This window comes from Pyxicephalus adspersus, chromosome 4, assembly GCF_032062135.1.
Source record: "Pyxicephalus adspersus chromosome 4, UCB_Pads_2.0, whole genome shotgun sequence".
Taxonomy (NCBI): domain Eukaryota; kingdom Metazoa; phylum Chordata; class Amphibia; order Anura; family Pyxicephalidae; genus Pyxicephalus; species Pyxicephalus adspersus.
The window spans coordinates 83,362,839-83,383,258 of record NC_092861.1 but is presented as its reverse complement, the minus strand read 5'-3'; the positions used below and the strand labels follow the sequence as shown (position 1 = coordinate 83,383,258).

The following is a 20,420-nucleotide window of genomic DNA, read 5'->3' as shown; positions in this document are numbered from 1 at the left end:
GAGCGATACAGGAAGTGACGTGCACGACAGGAAGTGAACGAACGTTCGTTCATCACGCATGCTCAGACCATGGACGATCAATGAACGATCGTACACACAAACGATGGTCAACGATCGTCGTCCAATCCGATCCACCGGTCCGGTCGTTCATTTCCAACGACTTTCCTCGTTCGTCGGCGTCGGTTACTTTTTTACGAACGATTTTTGCCCAATCGATCGTTCGTCGTTCGTTCGTCCGTTTTAAACGATAAAAATTGGAAGTGTGTACGCAGCTTAAGGCTGGTAGTATAGATAAGAGACTTCTGGGAACCAGGCAAACAGCAAGAAGGCTGGCAGTAATGAGGAAGAGAAGAATGTTATCACCTTCTTTATTTATTACAAAACTAAGGATGATAAGGTCCTATTTCTTATTCAGTCCTTGAAATTAACGTAGTATTTGTAGTCTATAAAAGGATGTCTCCTTCCATCACTGTGGCTCTTCTCTTGCATTTGTAGAAAGCAGAGTCTACAGGAATCCCTGAAGTCGTTTTGTGTGATTCCCAGTAGTTATGTGTAGATTTCACACTAATGTTTATTTTGGCCTGGAAATGTGTAATTACAGGTAAAGAAAAGGCAAGTGAGGGGTTATATTTGCAGACTTGGATATGTATTGACAGCTCTCAGCATAACTGAGAAAAAGACAAATCTATAAAGTTTTATTTTCCGACTTGCTAGGAGTCCCCAGATATTTTGAAGGATCTAAGGTGTTTTAAAATTGCATTTAAAAGCCTTAAAACTTGTTTAGACTACTATACATTTTTAGAACGATTTCTTTTTTAACCTTTCTATTTTTTTCTAATCTGACATGTCTGCCCAATTAGCGTACTAACTAATAAGTTTAATTTGGATACCACTGCCTGGATTGAAGATTGCTGTGGTTCATATACATAACCTAATCAGATTTCTTAACCAGTAGGTGAGCTGGGCAAGACTGAGCTTTGAAGTAATACTAGAGGGAATGTTGTTGTGCCTTTGGCTCCAAAGCCGTGCAGAGCTAGAAGCTGTGAAGTCACTTGGGGCCAAATAAAAAGATTTTACATGTAGGACTTTTAAAAGTGTTTTAAATGAGAAAAACTTCTAATTAATGTAATATTTTTGCTAAAGAAATACTCAGCTTTTAAAAAGTAGTTTTCTTCACTTTTATTGAACTGAACAAAATAGTTTATATTACCAAAATCTTTAAAGCAGTAATTAAACTATTATTTACAATCTATTTATTGTTAAAATGTAATGTAAGGGTTAAAATACAGACCAATACCTGTTTATCATGTCAAAACCAGAGACCTCCTAGTATACTGTGCACTGTGCCTGTGCTGCACCAGTCAAGTCTTAAACTATGTAATCATTTCTGCTCAGTAGTCTATGAACTACATAACACCTTCTCTATATAGGAGAAAAAGGTGTTCTGTAGTTTTTCCTTTACTAGGCTGATAACATTGCTTCTCTAATATACAGTACAGTAAATGAGGGTCATCCCCTTATGTTGTTTCCCCAACATTTGAAAGTTACTTTTTCTCCCCACATGTTAAAGTCTCAGCTAAAGTTCCACTTTTAAAAATATTTGATCACGCATTTTTGCAGAAAGGGGCAAGCAATGTCTCCTCTACAATAATCTCTATCTGTCTGATGGCTCCATCGAACTGTCAGAGCTTTGGTTGCCGGGATACTCGGCAATACCACTTACCCTTTGTCTGCTGGGACTGAATGGACTTAAAGGATGGTCATCCCAGTCAGGACAATTAAGGCCAAAGGAGGAAGAGAAGGAAATAAATGGTGATGCCCTGTGATGGGAATGGGGGTAGGTGAGTATAGTGGGTTTAGTTCTACTTTATAAAGACTGAGAAACTCTGCCCTAGAATATGGGTTGTTTGACAGGAAAATGCTTGTTTGCTTCATTTAATCTTAACGTGGCTTTCTCAGAGGTAGTAAGGGTCCCATTCTGCAGAATGTTTGCACAGAACAGGCTTTCTCTTTCTTACTTTCTACTTTTTTTTTTAATTTTTTTTTGCATAGATAATAATTAGAAGTAACATGCCCAAATCCTGACCACTTTACTTTCTTAGCTTATGGTTTGTTGTATCCGTTAATCATAATATATTCCTCAGTGCTTCACAGAAACCTTGTAGGTGGATACATTATATGTGCACATTTTAATTGGAATGCATTAATATTTCATATCTTTGAAACTCAAAAGTACATTTTCATTATTATGGTCATTAGAATGTACCAAACACAAAGTTGTCCGCTTGCAGGTAATTGTATTTCTGCTCCTGCTTGTTTCATCATTAGATTTGTTACCTGATAACAGTAATTGTATAGTCATTATCTCTTTAAAGAAATAAATATCCATTTTAAGACTACAGAACTGTAACAAAGCTTTGTTCTTTCTACTAATCTTCAATACATTTCAATTAACTTTTTATTTGGATTATACTTCCCATTTATCTATTAGCTGAAGAAGAGAGACTTTCAGCAAATTGGCAAACTCAAATTATTTTCATCATTTGGAAAGCAAAAGCTTTTTATCTGTAAATAGCAATCGTGTCTTAGTTTATGAATGTCATATTTCTGCAAACATGTTTTGGAAGTTGTGCTGATAAAAGTATAGTATTTAGTGTTTAGGAAAAGCAGGAGTGGCTCCCATTTAAAATGAGTTGTTTAAAGTGGACCTAAACTCTAACCCCAGACCTAATATTAGATATTTATTCTCACCTTCTTGCACCGGAATGTCAGTCCCCTTAGTGGCGCTTGCTGTATCAGCTGGAATCCATGAAAAATAAACCATATATTTTATGTATGGAAGCAGCCATCTTGTGTGTGGTAAACTGCATTGCAGTCCAGTCCTGACCTTCTTATCCACCCATAGCCCTCCCTCGCTGCTCAAGCCCTGCTTAGATTCTTTATCCAATCAATGTGTTGTCTTTCGTGATTGGTTGATGTCATGGATACAGATCAGGTCCACCACCAAAAAGCACAAATCAGGGACCCCATCCAATCTGTGGAGCCCCTTGTCACCCTATTCAATGTTGTCGTCCCCATCTGTAGCGCATGTTGTCTCCCTATATTCTGTTGTCACCCTCATCTGTGTTGTGTGTTGTCTCCCTAACTGATGTTGTCACCCTCATCCAAGATGTTATCACAATCTCACCCCATCTGTGCTCCTCTTTGACCCCAATAAAAAAAACCTTCCATTCAGATGTGTAGTCTCCCTGAGAAAGCTGAGCATACTTCCCCCTCCAAATATTACCATTTGTTTAGAAGTTTGCTAATTGGCCCAACTTTTCACTACATTATTACTTTTCAAAAATGGTTATAAGAAATGATGTTTCTGAACATCATTTGAGATATTATAGAACCCCTTTTCTCCTCTTTAAAAATCCCTTTTCTCCTCCTCCTGTTCATGCAGAATCAAAATGTGTTCTCACCTGGTGTTATTAAAGTGGTGAATAGGTTTCTAAAAGTGTTTTCTTAATTCCTTGCAATTTCTTTTCCTGCTTCAATAATTTGTCATCTTTATGACTACTGTTGCTAGACTTCTCATTGCTATAAGGAGCAGGAAATAAACCTAGGAAACCATAAATGTGCCACTGAAGTAGAAGTGTATTTAATACAATTGTGAATCCTTTTATTTTAGAGGTCTATTTATAAGGGGGCTGCTTTCCAGAAATATAATTTAAAATTACACAAATATTACCCATTAAAAGTGTCAATCAACTGAGGATTGCCCATTCTAAATTGGTTCTCTTTAAAGTTTTAGTAGCCATCCATATACAAAGCTCGCTGCAAATTAAATCCTGCTATTTCCTGCTGTTCATTTAAGTTCAACAATGTATGTGCTTTGGGACTGCATCCTTGTTCTACAACTCCTTCTGTTCTTCCATGAATGTGTTTTTCATTAAGTCAATCCTTCTAAATCCTTCCTGACAGTTTTCTTATGTCCATTCCGTCCTCCAATGCTTTTTAAGGTAAATGTGCTACACGATGTGTGTATCGTTTTGTGTTGGTTTGTGCTGTGCAGATCATTTATTTATTGGTACCAATACAGTCCATACCTATACAAGCTGTTTACTCAGTCATTCTTCTTCTCCTCAGTCATTCGTAAATTTAAATTAGTGATGGAGCAGAAAGACAGAAAACAAAACTACTTATAATGTCTTAAAAAATAAGATATGAATTGTTTAAATTGGGGTTGCGTAAATAGTGGCCTTGCGTAATTATTCTTTTTCTAAACAATTGACTGAAGGGCAGTTATGTATCTGCTGCATCAGTTGAAAACAATTCACTACTAGTAGATGCATGTATTTAAAATGGAAACGGTGTGTTCTTAAACTTTCTTCTGTGCAATAAATGCTATAACATTTGTGCTGTTTATATTTCCGCAGAATGTAGAAGTGTCTGTCTTTGAAGTTAATATCCGTTTCGTGGGTGGCTTGTTATCTGCGTATTATCTTTCAGGGGAAGAGGTAAGCCTTGTCTAATCATTTTTTTTTTTATTAAATATATAAGCATTTATATATGTCTTATTATTTTGCCCATGTACAAATTGCACCATGTATAATGATGATGGATAAAAATGAACCTGTATGTGTTAACTTCTCATGACTGCCCACTCCTTCAGGGTGGATGTACTATCCACTTGTGGAAGGAAAGGGATCATGTCACAATTACCACACGTAAAGAATGGGACCAGTACTGTAGATTATAACACCAGTTTTATAAAGTTTTTTTCAAACAATCACAATTATATAGCGTTTTACTGGGATATTTTGATCACATCAAGCAGTTCTTGTACTGGCTTTGTGAGCTATTGGGATGGCATACAGAACAAGTACTCAGTGGGGTGGCATGCAATAATTTCCTTTAAAATGGGTTCACTGTTTGCTTTTTTGCTGGGTGTCTTTCCCCTGGGACTGTACTGCCATTCAGATTCCTTTTGCTTGTTGTGGAGTCAGCTGAAAATATTTTGAATGTGGGCTTTTTGCTCTTTTTGGTCAGGTAGGAGAGTAATGAAAAGGCTTTTTGCTATTCTCTGCTTGGTTTAGTCACTCTCATTTGTACGGATTCCTAATATTTGTCTCATTATTAATACTCCAGAAATGGAGAAACTAGCTCAAGTCAAAATGTAATATATTTATTTTAAACCACTTTCAAAAACTGCCGGTGTACACTTGGCATTGAGGACTGGTAGTTTTTATTATAATGCCAAGAAAAAAGGTGATCTTTTTAGAAGTAGTTTTCTGGTTATGTGTTTAGGTAACCATTTAAAGTGAAATCATTTGAATAGAAGCAATGAACACGCCGAATACACTCACTCAGCCTTATTATACGTAAGGAGTATTCTTCTTCTTAGCAATGCTAAGTTTGAGGATTGCTTTTAAAATGTATTGCACATACTAGCCACTGCTTTATCATCCTAAGTAAAACCAGGCTATTGATGGCTTAGCAGCACTAGTTAGTGATAAATCGAAGGTCCAAGTTTTACCTGGAATACCCTCCATTCCTCCCTTCTCCATTCTTTTACATACCTACATTGCTTTCTCTATCAGAGAGAAGAGGAACTTGATATGTGGAGAGTGTCAGGAGGTTCTCAATATACCTGCAATAGTTCCCAATGTATAATAACAGAAATGTGCCCTATGTAAACCAACATGAAGTCTGGTAAATATTTGTCAATAATATATTTAATTTCTTTGGGTATCTCACAGTGCAGTTTTAGATTTTTCGGTTGCTGACTTGACTACTTTCCACTGGAATATTTGTTTTGGTGAAAAGATTCTTTCTGAAACTTTTGTCATGACTGCTGACTGACAGGGGGAAGCTTATGGGAAATAGTTTGTCATCTGACATGACAGGTGGTGTTCAAATAGATGTCTCCCTGAATTAGTTGATTGAAAGAGTGAGAACAGCTTTTACCAGGGCATAGGAACATGTTGTGTTTTAATCTGATACATTTAAGGGCATGTAACAAAATGTTGATATGACTACTCTTGGGTTAATTAGAATAGTGAATCTTTTTTTCTTTTTTTTTTTTGTCTACTACAAATTAAATTGTGCAGACTATAAAGCAGCTCTTATAACAGAGTGTGTTATATTTTGAAGCATGACCGTTTTTGCTTTTTGCAATTTTCTTTTCTTCTCCATTTGTCCAATACGTAATTATTCTCATTCTAGCCAAGGTCTGCAATTTATTCTGCAGTACCTAAAATAACAAATACAGCTTGACGTTCAAAAATCCGGCAATCTCCAGACCTGAAGAGTGCTGGATTTTTGAAAATTTTGGATTTTTTTACCGTTATATATGCTGTATACGTTTAACAGAAAATGACTACCTGTACAGTCGTTAAAATCGGTGCTGAATCCATATTTGAGCTATACAACAGCAAATCAGAAGGAATGAGCAGCAAAGCACGTGCAAGCAAGACCAAAAGGCTAATTCTCGAGTACAGTGCCATCAAAACATAAACAGTGCCTCCAGAAAACAGTGTAAATTTGAAAATGCACTCTGAAATCCATGCCAGAAATTTAAAGGAACCAGATTATCGTTGGCCAGATTTTTGAATGTCAGCCTGTACTATACTTAGAGGATACATGGTAAGCCATAATTTATCATCTCCTATAACGCACGCACGCACGCACACACGTGCAGTTAGGTTCACTAACTTAGGATCATTTAGAGAAGCCTGGCAGACGAAATCTTCATTGAACAGAGGGAGAAAACAATTTTAATGTTTCTTGCATTACGTTTCTATTTGATCTGGGTGGATACTGCAACTGTTTTTTTGTTTTTTCTAAACCAGTATTTGCTGTGAACATAAAAAGCAGCAGGTTTGATTTAATTTTACCAAGCATTGGCCTAGTATTGGCAGTTAATGCCAACATTTTCTTAACTACCTGCAGCTCTGTTTACACACTATCTTAGAAAAAAAAAATACAAAGTACTTAAAATAGGGGGCAGCTAATGGCAGCAACCTGTTTGAAAAATATGTTCAATTAATTGTCATAAGTAGCTTATATCTTTTAAGGCCCGTTGGTACAAATCGCTCAGCAGTCTTCATTTATAACCAGCCCATTGTGCTGTGGAGAGCCGACTAAAGTGTAAATACCCCCATCCATGATGCATAATGTAATCATGGGAAGCTCACATTGCTGCTCAGCTGCCCTCTAGTGTTCACCCAGAAATGGTAAAAAACCCACCAGGAGCCTCTACACAGATTAAATAATAACTCGACACTTAAAACACTTTTTTTTTTTTTTTTTTTACACATATATAATTTTGCTTGATCGAGAGCTCTCTGTTAATTCTAAATGCTAGGACTGTGACTTTAGTTAAAGAATGATCTGTAATTCTGTTTACACAATTTCACATATACCTAAATATATTTTATAGTGGACGATTTTGTAGCATCTGTTATCTATAGCACCATCCCTTATAAATTGCATACTTCTTTGTAAACTTCAGTAACAAATTCTAAATATTTAGTGTTATCTAAAATTAGAATCTTTCCTATGTAGTGAATGCATACAAGTTCTTTCCCTTTACTTTTTTTTATCGTTAAAGTTATTAAAAAAAAAAAAGAGGAGGCAAAATGGCTCTTTTGATAGTAAAGGTTGCTGACCCCTGTACTAGTGAGACAAGGACTTACTGAATACCTTTAAGTAGGAAATGGGATTGAGTGCACAGGTGACAGGTGTCTGTAGCCTCAGGTCTATACTTCCAGTGGTTTCTTGTTTCAGGGGCTGTTGGGTTTTGGTGCCTGAAGCTTTACATACTATTCTATGCAATAGTATGTAGCAGACCATAATCTGTTTTTTTTCTGGCTGATCCTTAAGAATAACTCTGGTCTAAACCCCTTATTTACCCCTATTTGTGTCTCTTGGTACTTACCTGTTTAGCATTTAAGACCTTTACAGAAACTTTGCTTTCTTTAAATTGGTTTTTACTAACCTAGTTAAACCAGTGATGGTAAAATGATTCTCTACACCGGGTTCTAATAGTTAGTTTAAAAACAAAATCATACCAATTATCTTTTTTCTGTGCTGTGCATCCCCTTTGCTCTTTACCAAATGTAATAAAAATATTTTTCAGTGAAAGCATTTGCTTGTAAGGGGCTGTAATAGAACTCTCGAACAGTCTCTCGTAATGTATCTCCACACTGTCTCCTGAAGCATATGATTTTAAGAGTAGTGGAAGGCCAAACAAGGAAATTGTTAGTCTTCTGAATTTGCATTAGGAGTATTTTAAGTGTTCGGTATAGTTAAAAATTGTGCCTAAACAAACAAAAAAAAAACAACCTAAGGAAAACAGTCGATCCCTCCATGATCCTGGTCCCACACCATTCTGTCTTCCCGAGTGCTGACATCACCCGATCCCACACTGAGCAGCCTCCAGGGATACGCTGCTGTGCTAAAAACATGTGCAGGGGTTCTCCCTTCAAATTTAAAAAAAAAAAAAAGTAAAAAACTGTTGTTTCATTATATAAAAGGGCTTGGCCACCAGGTTCGGCTTTAGGAGCTCTACAGGGATTATTTAAAAACAATATCTTTGCTGATAACCAGATAAAATGGCCTCCCTACTATGGAGGAAATCACTTACTCTTCTACTTGTTTGTGAGTAGTCTGAAGCTGCCCGTTTTTTAATGAAAGCTCTGGACAGGATGCTGGACGAGACTGCATTTTCAGAAGGCCTTAGTTGAAATCTTATAATATTGGATGCAGTGTGGTGCATGGGTAGAGCTGAGTCACAGAGCACTGTAGTAATGTATGCCTAGTATGGACAAAGTGAATTTGTGAAGTTATGCAAAAATTTACATACCTATGTCATTAACCCAATAAATAATTTGATCCAATTGACAGAATAGTAACGTTTTATATGAAAATTTTCTAATAAACCTAAGATGTGGCAGGCTAGCTGTGAGTATGGTTTCAGTGGAATTCTTATGTAAGCATGTTTCCCAGTAGGGGCGTAGAAGTTACTTTTAGCCATCTATAATTGATTTGTTCAGGTAATGAACAGAAATATACATTGCTGATCTGTCAATATTCACAAAACAAAGTTGTGAGAACCATAAGTATTTGCATTGCTCTAATCTCTAGTGCTGTAATCAGATTTTTATTTCCAATCTTTATAGCATAGATTTATTTAGCCAGCTATTACTTTGGATATTCAGGCTCCAGAAATATGACTACCGCCAATTGCCTTTTTCCCCTTCTTTCTCTAATTGATGTCCACAGATTTTCTTACAGTAGAGGACAATCTCATTTCTCATTTTTGTCATTATTTTAAAATTGTAATTAACCTTGGTAATTTAAGGTGAGCCTATGATGAGCAAACACCACTCTGTAAAGTGAAAACCTATTGCATAAATCATCAATAAATGCAGGGAGATAGGCAGCTAAACTTGCAGATCTCTATATCTCGTGCAACATTTCACCTTGGCTATACCTCCATGTTGGCAGCAGTAATGACTTTACATGATCACTATTGCTTTAAAAACAGGTCAGAGTTCTTGAAGTTTCAGCTTGCATTGTAAATTGTAAGATTTCTGCTTAAATGGTTGCTGTTTTATGCTCACTATAAGAAAGTAAACCTATAATGGCAGATAAATGTTTGAGTACATCCAGTCTGTGCTTTTAACTACGCATATATGCCGATCAGCTGAGTGGATACAGCAGAAAGTAACTGTGTGGAAAATCTAATAGTCCATTAAAAATATGTTTAGAAAAAGATGAAAGCTTGAAGAAGTACCTGGTTTGGCTTGTTTCATGTTTTAGTAGTGTTTTTATATAGCTTTATATGGTCTTCATATAGGTAATTTTTAATGTAAAAAGTGTTTATAATACATTTGTTAAATTTTAAAACCCTTGCATCTTTAAATGTTTATAAAGACATTTTTTCAGAGCTTGCAATGTGAAAATAGTTTTAGTAAACAACTTGCTCCAATATATACATTATTAGCTTGGACATTTGTATAGAGCAATGGTGCCCAACCTACAGCCCACGGGCCACATCCAGCCCTCTGCTCATTCCCTATGTGCTAATCTCTGCTCGTTTTCTTGCGTGGATGGGGCGTGCACACATCTCCTATGTTCCTCTATGAGATTGTGCTGCCAGGAGGGGCAGAGTACCTTGTACTGTGCAATAATCCCAGCAGCAGCATGAGAGCTGTGTCTGTGTCCATGCAGCTATCAACCCCATGTAAACCTTCATATCTCCCACACTGAGTCATAGAAATGTGATATTTTTAGGGTACAAAGGGGACACAGAGAGCTGCTACTAATTTCTCAGTAACGGGGAGATGTAGTAGTAAGAACATGTCCCCCTTGGCTATCTGTCACATGAATTGCATTACTCTGGATGTATCCATTGCAGAGATTTTGGGGTGCAAAGGTTAGGGTCCCCATAACTGACAGAACGCATTGTATGGTGTAGTTTCGGATCAACAGAGTAATATACTATACTCGGTATACAATTTATACTAGTTGGCCAGTTGTAAATGTGAGGGATGAGTGATCATTGTTGGATAAATAGGAAAAAATGCAGTGTTTTTCTTCACTGAACCTTGTACACAATATACACTATAGTAACTTGCTGTGAATTTTTACATTCAGTTGTACACTAAACATTTTAAATGCTTTGGTTACCTAGCTATTTCTATGCCATGTCTATTTAAACAAGATCTATCCATTTTTTTTAAACCTTAATATTATACCCATCAAACACTTTACACTCTAGAAGAGTGGTTAGTAAACTTGACGGGAAGCTACTGCCAAATGGCTCAATACATAATTAAAATGCATATAAGGACAGTATTGGCTGACTGAAATAATTGTAACGGTGTTAAACCACACTATATAGCAAGGTAGACAACACCATTAAGCCATGTCATTTCTTGTCATGTCCTAAGCACAGTTTAAGCCACTGGATAAAGGTTTGTTGTGCATATAACACATTTATGTAGTTACCAATAAAAGCCCTTGTTGTGTAGACTTTTTCAGATACATTTAGGCTGGTGCTGGGTTCTAACCTTTCAAATGAGCTTTATTCAGACTTCAAGCTGTCAATCTTTTGTAATCACCTTGGTCCCTCCCCCGGCAGATAGGTGAAAGGTGTTATATAGGGGTGGAAGGGGTAGAGTAGTTTATTCTGCTACAATTTGCAAGGAGGGAGAGGGCTGTGCTAGGTAATTGTTTGTTCCTGGAATAGTTAAATTTCTACCATGTTCAGAGGGACATAGCAAGTCCTTTATAGAAAGGCAAAATGGTGTAAACATTATAAATGCTTTTTTTTCTATTTTTAACCTACATTTTTGTTAGCTAATATCCTATTCATATTTGTGTGTGCGTTATAGTGCTACTCCCCAGATGCATTGTTGTGCAGTGCATAGCATAGCATATATATATATATATATATATATATATATATATATATACACACACACACCCAAAAAAGAAGTAAAAAAACTCCCACAGGTGGTCCCACATAAGTAAAAAGTCACACATTATTAAAATTCACTTAATTAAACATTTAAATTACCAATCTAACCTAAGGTGATGGTCCGTATATAATAAGTGCATTATGTTGGGTTTATGCCAATCAACATTTTTCATACGTACCTAAACTCAGAATTTTTACTTACATGTTTGTGCAAAACCCCTGATAGGGTTTTCTACACTTTACTTTATACATCTGTTTCCTGCTACTAGTTTCATTTTAGCACTAAGAAACTAAACTGAAAATTGTGTATGGTGGTTTCTAAAACAACCAGCACACCTGTCCTATACTGGTGGAAAAATAAGAATTACATTTTATGCAGGCTATAATGGCTTTGCCTGTATATCAGTATTATGTTTTATTCTTTCTGCAGTATATATATATATTTTTATATTTTATATATATATTTTTTTTTTAATCAAACCTATAGTATACTAAACAGAACGGAGTAAAATATCAAATAGGGCAGGGACACACTTGACTTTTTAGAAGTTGGCTTGGGGTTCTCGTAGATCTCAATCTACTTTGTTGTCTTTACATGCAGCTTTGCAATGAAAATATCCTCTGTTTATGTTTATTATATGTTCACTTTAATTTCCCTGGGTAACTTTAAAAAATCACATCTCAGCCTAAACCAAAGATTGAAAGCCTTGGTTAACACATAATTTAAGCACCTAATCAACTACCAATGTAGAATATCTATAAGTAGACCTCTTAGTATGAAAATACTGGAGCTCTTAGAGGTTCTGATTTTCTATACTCCTGTGATATGGGATGAGATTTGGACCCTGCGGAGCTTCCTTAACATCAACAACTGCTTTCAAATGTCAGCCGCATCCATTATCATATATAGATTTGTTGATGATGATTTTCACAGTATCATTTAAGGAAACTGGAAAGAATAACAAAGTTAAAGTTAAATCACTGCAGGTAAATACAGTTGCGTAGCACATTATTCTGGAAGGTTTAAGGCTGCTAAAATCTCTTGCACCACCTCAATCCTAAATTCCCTCAAGCTTGATTTGTTGTCTAGTGTAAAATTTTAAGTTTTATAATGAAAAGAAAATATATGACATGTATTATCCTGGGTTTGGTAACCAAGCCTGTAAGGTGGAAACCAATGTATTTACTAGAGTTAGATGCTATTGCTAGTTTACACTTTTATGTGGAAGTTTTTTCTAAAAATAAAGGTGAATGATAGATATACCCCCCCCCACTTTTCTTTAGATTTGACTTTAAATTAGTTATGAGCCCTGCAAAGTGATCAGACATTTCTGAAAGTGTTGGATCCTGCTTAAAAGTAATATAGCCCACCATCCTCCTTTATCAGGGGTTTGAGGTAAAACTGTAGAGATTCCTGTCTGAAAATGTCCATTCTCATACCGTATGAATTTCACTGTGAAAGACTCTTAATTTATCACACATTTCTTGGCCTTAGTGCGGTCAGTATCTGCTTAAGAACTTGGTGGCAACCACAGTCACTATCACATACAAGTGTAGTGTTGAGTAAATGAAATAAGGGATGCATTTGATCTCAAGAAACACAATTTTGATATCCATTTGTCTCACTTACTGTTTAGGCAAAGGTGACATGGCCTTGAAAGGGACAGTGTAAAAAATGTATGAACTTTTTATTATATTTTGGTCAATGTCAGCCTAATTAAAAAAAAAAAACTAAGTTGTTTTAGACTTCAATGACATTTGGTTAAAGTACAGTGAAATAAAACCCAATTTACATTAATATTCCACCAACAAAGATATATACATATATACCAATACAATTATAACAATATATATTTTGAGTGCTGCCAATGTTTTTGAAATTGTAAAAGCTGTTCTGGTTCACTGGGAGAACAGTAGTAATTTGTAGACAGTGTTTTTAAATTGGACATATCTGTATACAGAATATATTTATTGTGCATTATGTTTATTTTGGCAAAATATGATCTCCTATATATGGAGAAAAAATGACATTTTATAAATACAGTGGTAGGCCGAATTCACTAAGCTATAACGATTGTTAAAACAAACAATGCATGCCCTTCGGCCTCTTAAATTGAACTTTATATCATCTTGTTGCCATATTTTAGTTGGACTCTGGTGATGTTGGGGAATATTTAATTAAAAAAAAAAAATCAATCAATTTAAAAAAAAAATGAATACAAGTAGCACGAATAAAATATAAATTCAGCCATTCGAATTTCTATTCCTATAAATTTCAGGATAGTGCATTGAAAGTAATCCAGTGTGTTATAATTTTTGTCATGTTGCATTTTTTCCATTACTTTTTCTTCGAACACTATCATATAAAGCATTTTATCAAGCTCTTATAGATGGAGTGAAATTTGACATCTGTTGATGACTGCAATAAATGCATGTACACACAGCCTACATTTGTTGCCATTTTAATCTGTGAAAGATGGATTGCAAGTGACAGTGTAATGCTATTGTGAGCTGAGGGCTTTACTGTCACTTGGATTTACATTTAAATCTAAATGAGGACTCTACAACAGATGAGCACAGCTGGGATTGAGTGGCTGCAGTAAGTACATTTTGTCCTATACATCAGTACTTCAAACCAAATCAAATTACTTGGCTTAGCTACTTTTTTGACAGTTAGCCATAAAGGTTTGTATATATTTTTCTTATTTTACTGTTATTTGTGTGATTTTACAACTAGCCAACTTGACCCTAAAGTACACATTTCTAGCTTGAAAAACAAAACTTACATTTTAGGCATGCTGCGTTCCTTGGTAGGTTATGTTTCCATGTTCAGATTCAAGGCAAAAATCATAAAACAAAGTGTTTCATTTGTTTGTAGACAGTGGAACCTAGACAAAGCTAATATACTAAGCAAGATAGAGCTCTACACTTCCATTGATCATCAACTTTGGAAACATGGCTGCACTGTGTTGACTTGCAAGTAATCCTAGGGGGGATAGGATAGGTGGTGGTTTGACAGATCTTGAAGACTGCTTGACAGTGGTCTGCTAGCTATCAAGAGAAATTAAGCCAGTTACAGCTTTAAGGAATTTGCATATTTTCTTTCCAAAGGTAATATTGGCCACAGGGAAATAATTAAAAGGTGGTAGAGGGATATGTACTTACAATTCGACAATGACTTCCATCTACATTTTAAAACTAAAGTTCTACTGTCAAATTTGTGCTCGGGCAGTGTTTTATTGCAGAAAGGGACAGACGATGCCCCTACTTCAATAAAAAATACTTACCTGCCTGATCACTCCCTCAACCGTAAAAAACGTTGAGCTGTGCCTGCAATTGAAACAAGGAAGATGAAGGAGGAATATGCCAGTGCCCACAATGGAAAAGGGATAAGTAAATGTATTAAAAACAAAAATGGTATCAGACCATTTAGTTTGTTTTATTGAAAAATGGACATTGCCTGTCCCTGCTGCAATAAAGAACCTTTCTGGTTGCATTTTTTTAAAGGCTTTAGTTTCACTTTAAATTTCTTGCTCAAAATAGGGTGTAAAAAAAAAATTACCTACCAGCACATAATACAATAACTTCATTGAAAAGGGATTTCTTTCAGTGCAGCATAATACTAAACCCCTTAGCAATATGCACTCCTAACTATTTATAGTTATTTTAGGAATTCCGAATCCTCAACTATTAAACTGTAGTATGAATAAGTCAAGTTAACTGCTGGAATTTATTAGGCTTTAATAAGCTTTGCATTTTTCTTTTTTTTTAGTGCCCCTGTACTGTGACACTTTTTAGGTCCTGACAGACTTAAATCTGCTTCAGATATAAGGCTTGCCTTGACTAATCTAATATTAATGTATTTTTTAGATCATTTGTCCTCTAGCCGCAGTAGTTGTGAACAGGGACGGGTGATTGTAAAAAGGATCACTAATCTCTGTAAAGTAACTTCTAGTCATCATGAAATGCCCAGACCACAGAAAGATCTTTTTATAGTCACAAAGTTTCACCGTGAAATATAAACTTCAATGGCCATAGACTGTCTAAGAGACTGGTACTGACACCTGACATTTGCCCAGCCATACTTTTTCTTATAGGCTGCATGTGACATTGTATCAAGATGCTTTCATATTGGTAAAGCGTGTAAAAATTTAGGCCTGACCTAATGTTTTTGATCTCCAGTATTCATTTGTGCATCTAATGATTGGAAGTGCTCATCATACTTGCATGGCTCATTTGCCCAGCCATACTTTGATTTGTTATAGGCTGCATGTGACCACTTTTTTTAGGACGTTGGCATGCTAGTGGGACTATGGACGTTGTGACACTTTCTTCACACTATCTGTGAAGCACAAATAATGTCTGACCATAATAACTTCAAATAGTGATACATTTACAGTTCCCATTTCTTTTGTCCTCTAAACTCCTACAAAGCCATTGCTCACATTTTTTACTTTCCATTACAATGTCTATTTTACACTCAATATTGGGCTTATATTTAACACTTCAGAGTTCCTGCACTAGCCCCTACACAAACTGCACTAAATGAAACATGTTTCTTTCTTGGTCCCTTTTTCTGACCTCTAATGGACTGTTTTCATACTCTTAACTGTCCTCTATTGTTCTTATCCTCTACTCCTCATCCTGGCTAAAAGCATATGATATATTTGTTATATATAAGCTTCCTTATGTCCCCTCAGTCCACCTTTTGCCATCCACAAGTCCTGTTTTCTTGCCTACCGCTGCTCTCCTCCCACGATCTGTAAATATGAAAGTTTATTGGTCCACCACTGTCGTCTTTGCTACATCAGAGCCACACACAACAATCCAACCTTCTTCCCTGACCCCTGCTCTCCTGTCTCTAACTGCAAGTCTTTCTTTATACATTAGGCCACTGCTATCCCTGGACTGTTTCCATTGCTGGGTATTTAGCCTACACCGCCTCCTCCCTTGCCCCTGCTCTCCTCAAACTGGCCACATTTGGCAGCTGCTCCACCCGTTCTCTTTCTTTGCTTGTGTGAGCATCCTCTGAGAGCAAATTGCAGGCAAGTAGACTGGAGAATGTGTACGGCGATGTACCTGGCTAAAAAAGAAACACTGGCATTATGTCCAATATAAACAAAGTGTACGTAAACGTTGTCTTCTCCGTGTTTCTTGTAATTGCCCAAAAAGGCTTTATTACCTTTACAAATTATTAGATGTTAGTGTTGCATATGTATTGGATAGGAAATAGAGACCTTCGACATCTTTATCAAATGCTCTTAGGAACAGTAATATTGGTGTACAGGCCTAAAGTTTCCAAGAAGCAAAGCAAAAACATTTGAATGTCAACACTGCCCAGAGCAGTGACCGTTCTACACCTGAGGTCTTAATTGGTATTTGATATTCGGTTTTGTTTCTCCATTGTGCCTGAGCCCTTTCTGACTATTGCATCTGTGTTTTACACTGCTCTCCCTTTGTGCACAAGTGTACCATACCCCCCACCACCAGCCACTGCATCTGTTTGCTGTCCCGATTCCCACCACCCTCTTGCTGTTGTGCCTTTACGCTCTTCTCTTACCCTTGCACCTTTACTACCACCCCCATCATCATCTACCTGACACCTGCACAAGGTGCCTTCCCCCTTTACCATTGAACCAGACTTCCTCTCTCTCATCAAGCCTCCTCCCCTGTTGTTACCCCCACACCAGCTGGAAGTGCACCCTATTTATGACCATTTCCCCTGAACTTAATACTACAAACCACCACCCCCCATATCTGCCTGGAAAAGACAGGAAATAATAAGCAGTGTTGCTTGTTACATAGAATGGAACTGTTTATCTCATAATCTGCTTTTTTGTTACAGAGCAAGTGCAACTGTGTATACTTATCCTGTATGTAGATAGTTGGGTGGTTAATCTACATTTAAAGAGAAACTTAAACCATGCACTTAGTAATTTACTTTTGCAGCAGCATTTAAATGCTATTAAATGGCAGGTGGGAGCTTTTGTTTAGTTCTCATCACGCCAATTGATACCTGCCTTTTATGTGTCTGCCACAGTGGTTAAGAAGCAATTTGCAGAGTGTGTCATGACATCAAGTTACTAAATGGCTTTAGAATTTAAAGATAGTCAAATTTATGAGGCTAAGAATGAGCCTTCTGCGTGCATTGTTTTCTGTGATGAGCATCTAATTACAGTTTCATTCTCTAGCACCTATTTTTCTCTCTCCAGCAGCCAACATCAAGTCGGTGCACCCAAGCAGTCTGTGTCACAGGATAGTTTATATGCTAAGTGTTACCTGCTCCGTTCATACCTCACTACACATTAATATAATGACTGTTTGCTGCTGTGGTTTTTGTTCTATACACAGTACTAAATGTAATGGGAAAATTGGGAACCAGATGCTTGAAGCTTAGCTGAGGGTATGTGATAAAAAGATTCTTGCGATTACCAGCGGATTCATGGATTGCTCATTGAGGAGGCAGCTGCTGTCTGCTGCAATACAGACTAAATACTGATGACCTTTTCTCTGCATTGTTTGTGCGCACAGGAATATTTCCATGCTTTTTTTCTCCTTTTTATGTATTGAAAATATAATTTGTTTTTCCTATGACTCCTCATATGTGCTATACATATGATGTAAAAGGATCCAACTGAATCTACAAACCTTTAGCAATGATTTGGCATTCAGCAGACCCAATTGCCCTCCTAACTTGGTTAATTTAGGTAACCACTCATTGCATGAATCTGGAGCTCCTTTGGACATATACTTTCACTTCCTGCCCGAAATCTCTGGACTTAGTACAGGGGAGAAGGAATTTAGTAGTTCATAAAGACAATTGGACAAGACTGACCATAGTGGGGAGATGTGCATATAATGCAGAGGTGTTCTGCATGTTTTTTTTCCTCAATACTTTATTCACTTCCCAAATCTCTTTGGAAATGTTTCAAATTATAAAATATGTGGAATTTTTTTTTTCTTGTAATTTTAGATTCACTCAATTCTAGTGTGTGTTCCTAGTTTATCATATGTGACACCAGGTATTCAAGTTGGTACCCCTATGCTGGTATCCACCTACAAACCTCTCTGCATCAGCAAGGGTGACACATGGTAAAGCAGCACTGTCTGACACTGATGGTCTCTTTTTATGTGAGATGCTCAGCATGATGCACTGTATTACCTGAAACCCATTTGCAGTTTTAAGAGCTGGTACAAACTGGTTAATGTGTCTTCTGAAATTTTCCCCCCTCCCTTTAGGATGCATTTCTTCCAGGTGCCACCAGTTGCTTCTAGGAATTGGTTTATAGTCTGAACATCCACGACCCAAATTTAAGCATGTCTACATTTTATTAATGCAATAAAATATAACTACTGGTTTACAGTTGTCAGTTTCTGCACATTGCTTTTTTTTGCATTATTGAAACCCTAAGCCTTTAAACCGAATGTGAACACATATTTCTATGCCATTTAATGTGCAAGCACAATCTCAATCTACTTCTCAAGTATAATTAGGATAGTCTATATGTATCCATTCATGAGCAGAGAGTTAATCAAGTAGTAATCTAGTTTGATTACTTTTCAACTCTTGATTTATACATACATTATCAATCCTCATAATGAAAATGGTTATGTGTTGTTTGTTATATGGGAATCTGTCAAGAAGTAATATCCTTCCCATTGACTAGCAGCAATATTATGCTTGAATTTGTTGTGCAGGATCTGTAAAAGTTGATTGCATATTTTGAAATTACATTGTGTTATCAAGCTACATGCAGTGCACTGGCATACAACATCAAAAGGTCACTCTTCCCTGGTGAGAATAAAAATGAAGCACACATCTATCTGAGTAAAATCAAAGATCACGGTTAGATCTTATAATGGATGTTGGAATTTTTTGTTTTGTAAATTCTTATGTTCTCCTGGGGTATTTTTTTCCTTTCACTTTTTTGTCCTGTGATAGTACCTTAGGAACGGGTACATTCTTCCGCAGACACCAGTTAAACACAACATTTTGTTACTCTTCTCTACTGCAACGATCCAAAATGTTTCTATATCTTCACTTTTTAGTCTTATTAGTGTTTGTTTTTGTTTTTCTCTTTCCTGAACAGACTCTTATAGTTCTTATACCTTTTATAGATACTTGGAACAAAAGCAATAGATCTGGGGAAGAAACTGCTACCTGCTTTTGATACTCCTACTGGAATTCCTTGGGCACTGCTAAATATCAAAAGGTAATTATGTTTAGATATATGTACTTTTATAGTTGGCAGTTTTTTTACATTTTTTTTCCAAATATTTGTTCATGAAAATGGTAATATTGATCTGCCTTTAAACGCAGAGATAAATTGCAAACTAAGGTGTCAAAGCTTTCAGAGTACCTTGGACAACCATACAAAAAATATTTTTGGTTAGGCTGTGAATGTAAAGTATGTTTCTTAAATTGTACACCTAAGAATCCCAATATTTTGAAAAGGCTTGTTTCTTTATTTTGTATATAACATCAGCCTTTTACTGTATATTCTCAAATATAAACCGATCCAATTATAAACAGAGGTACCTACTTAAATCAATGCAAGTGTTTTTCAAATTTTAATGTATAAACCTAGGTCACAAAATGCACCCATCACTGCTATCATTCAAAAGAAAAAATAAATGCCTGTAAAATTTAATGTGAAAAAATATATCCATGATGTGTAATTTTAAACCTTATTTTAAAATGAGAGAGGGGATAAAACCACTTGTTTCTGTTGATTTTTTTTTTCCTCCCTTTTGTAAAGGTTAAAGTCACTTGCACTTTTGAGATGGTTATAAGGGGGTAACTTTGTACTTGCATGGCGTGTTACAAGCTCTACAGCAAGAGTCTTTACATTTTACATGAGCGCACATCACCATCTAGTGGTCAGGGTAAAAAATGGTGTTCTTTTTGTAATGGTGTTTTTAAGGCAAAAATCTTGGTTTATACTTG

The 20,420-nt window shown here is 36.2% G+C and overlaps 1 protein-coding gene across 1 annotated transcript in view; it reads left to right on the top strand.

Moving 5' to 3' along the window:
• The window catches only part of MAN1A1 (mannosidase alpha class 1A member 1), a 62,062-nt gene that overhangs the window by 3,128 nt on the left and 38,514 nt on the right, over nucleotides 1–20,420 (top strand). The window contains exons 2-3 of the mRNA XM_072408826.1: nucleotides 4,422–4,502; nucleotides 19,592–19,686. Of these exons, the coding sequence (XP_072264927.1) occupies nucleotides 4,422–4,502; nucleotides 19,592–19,686 (176 nt within the window). The remainder of the gene's footprint in view (nucleotides 1–4,421; nucleotides 4,503–19,591; nucleotides 19,687–20,420) is intronic.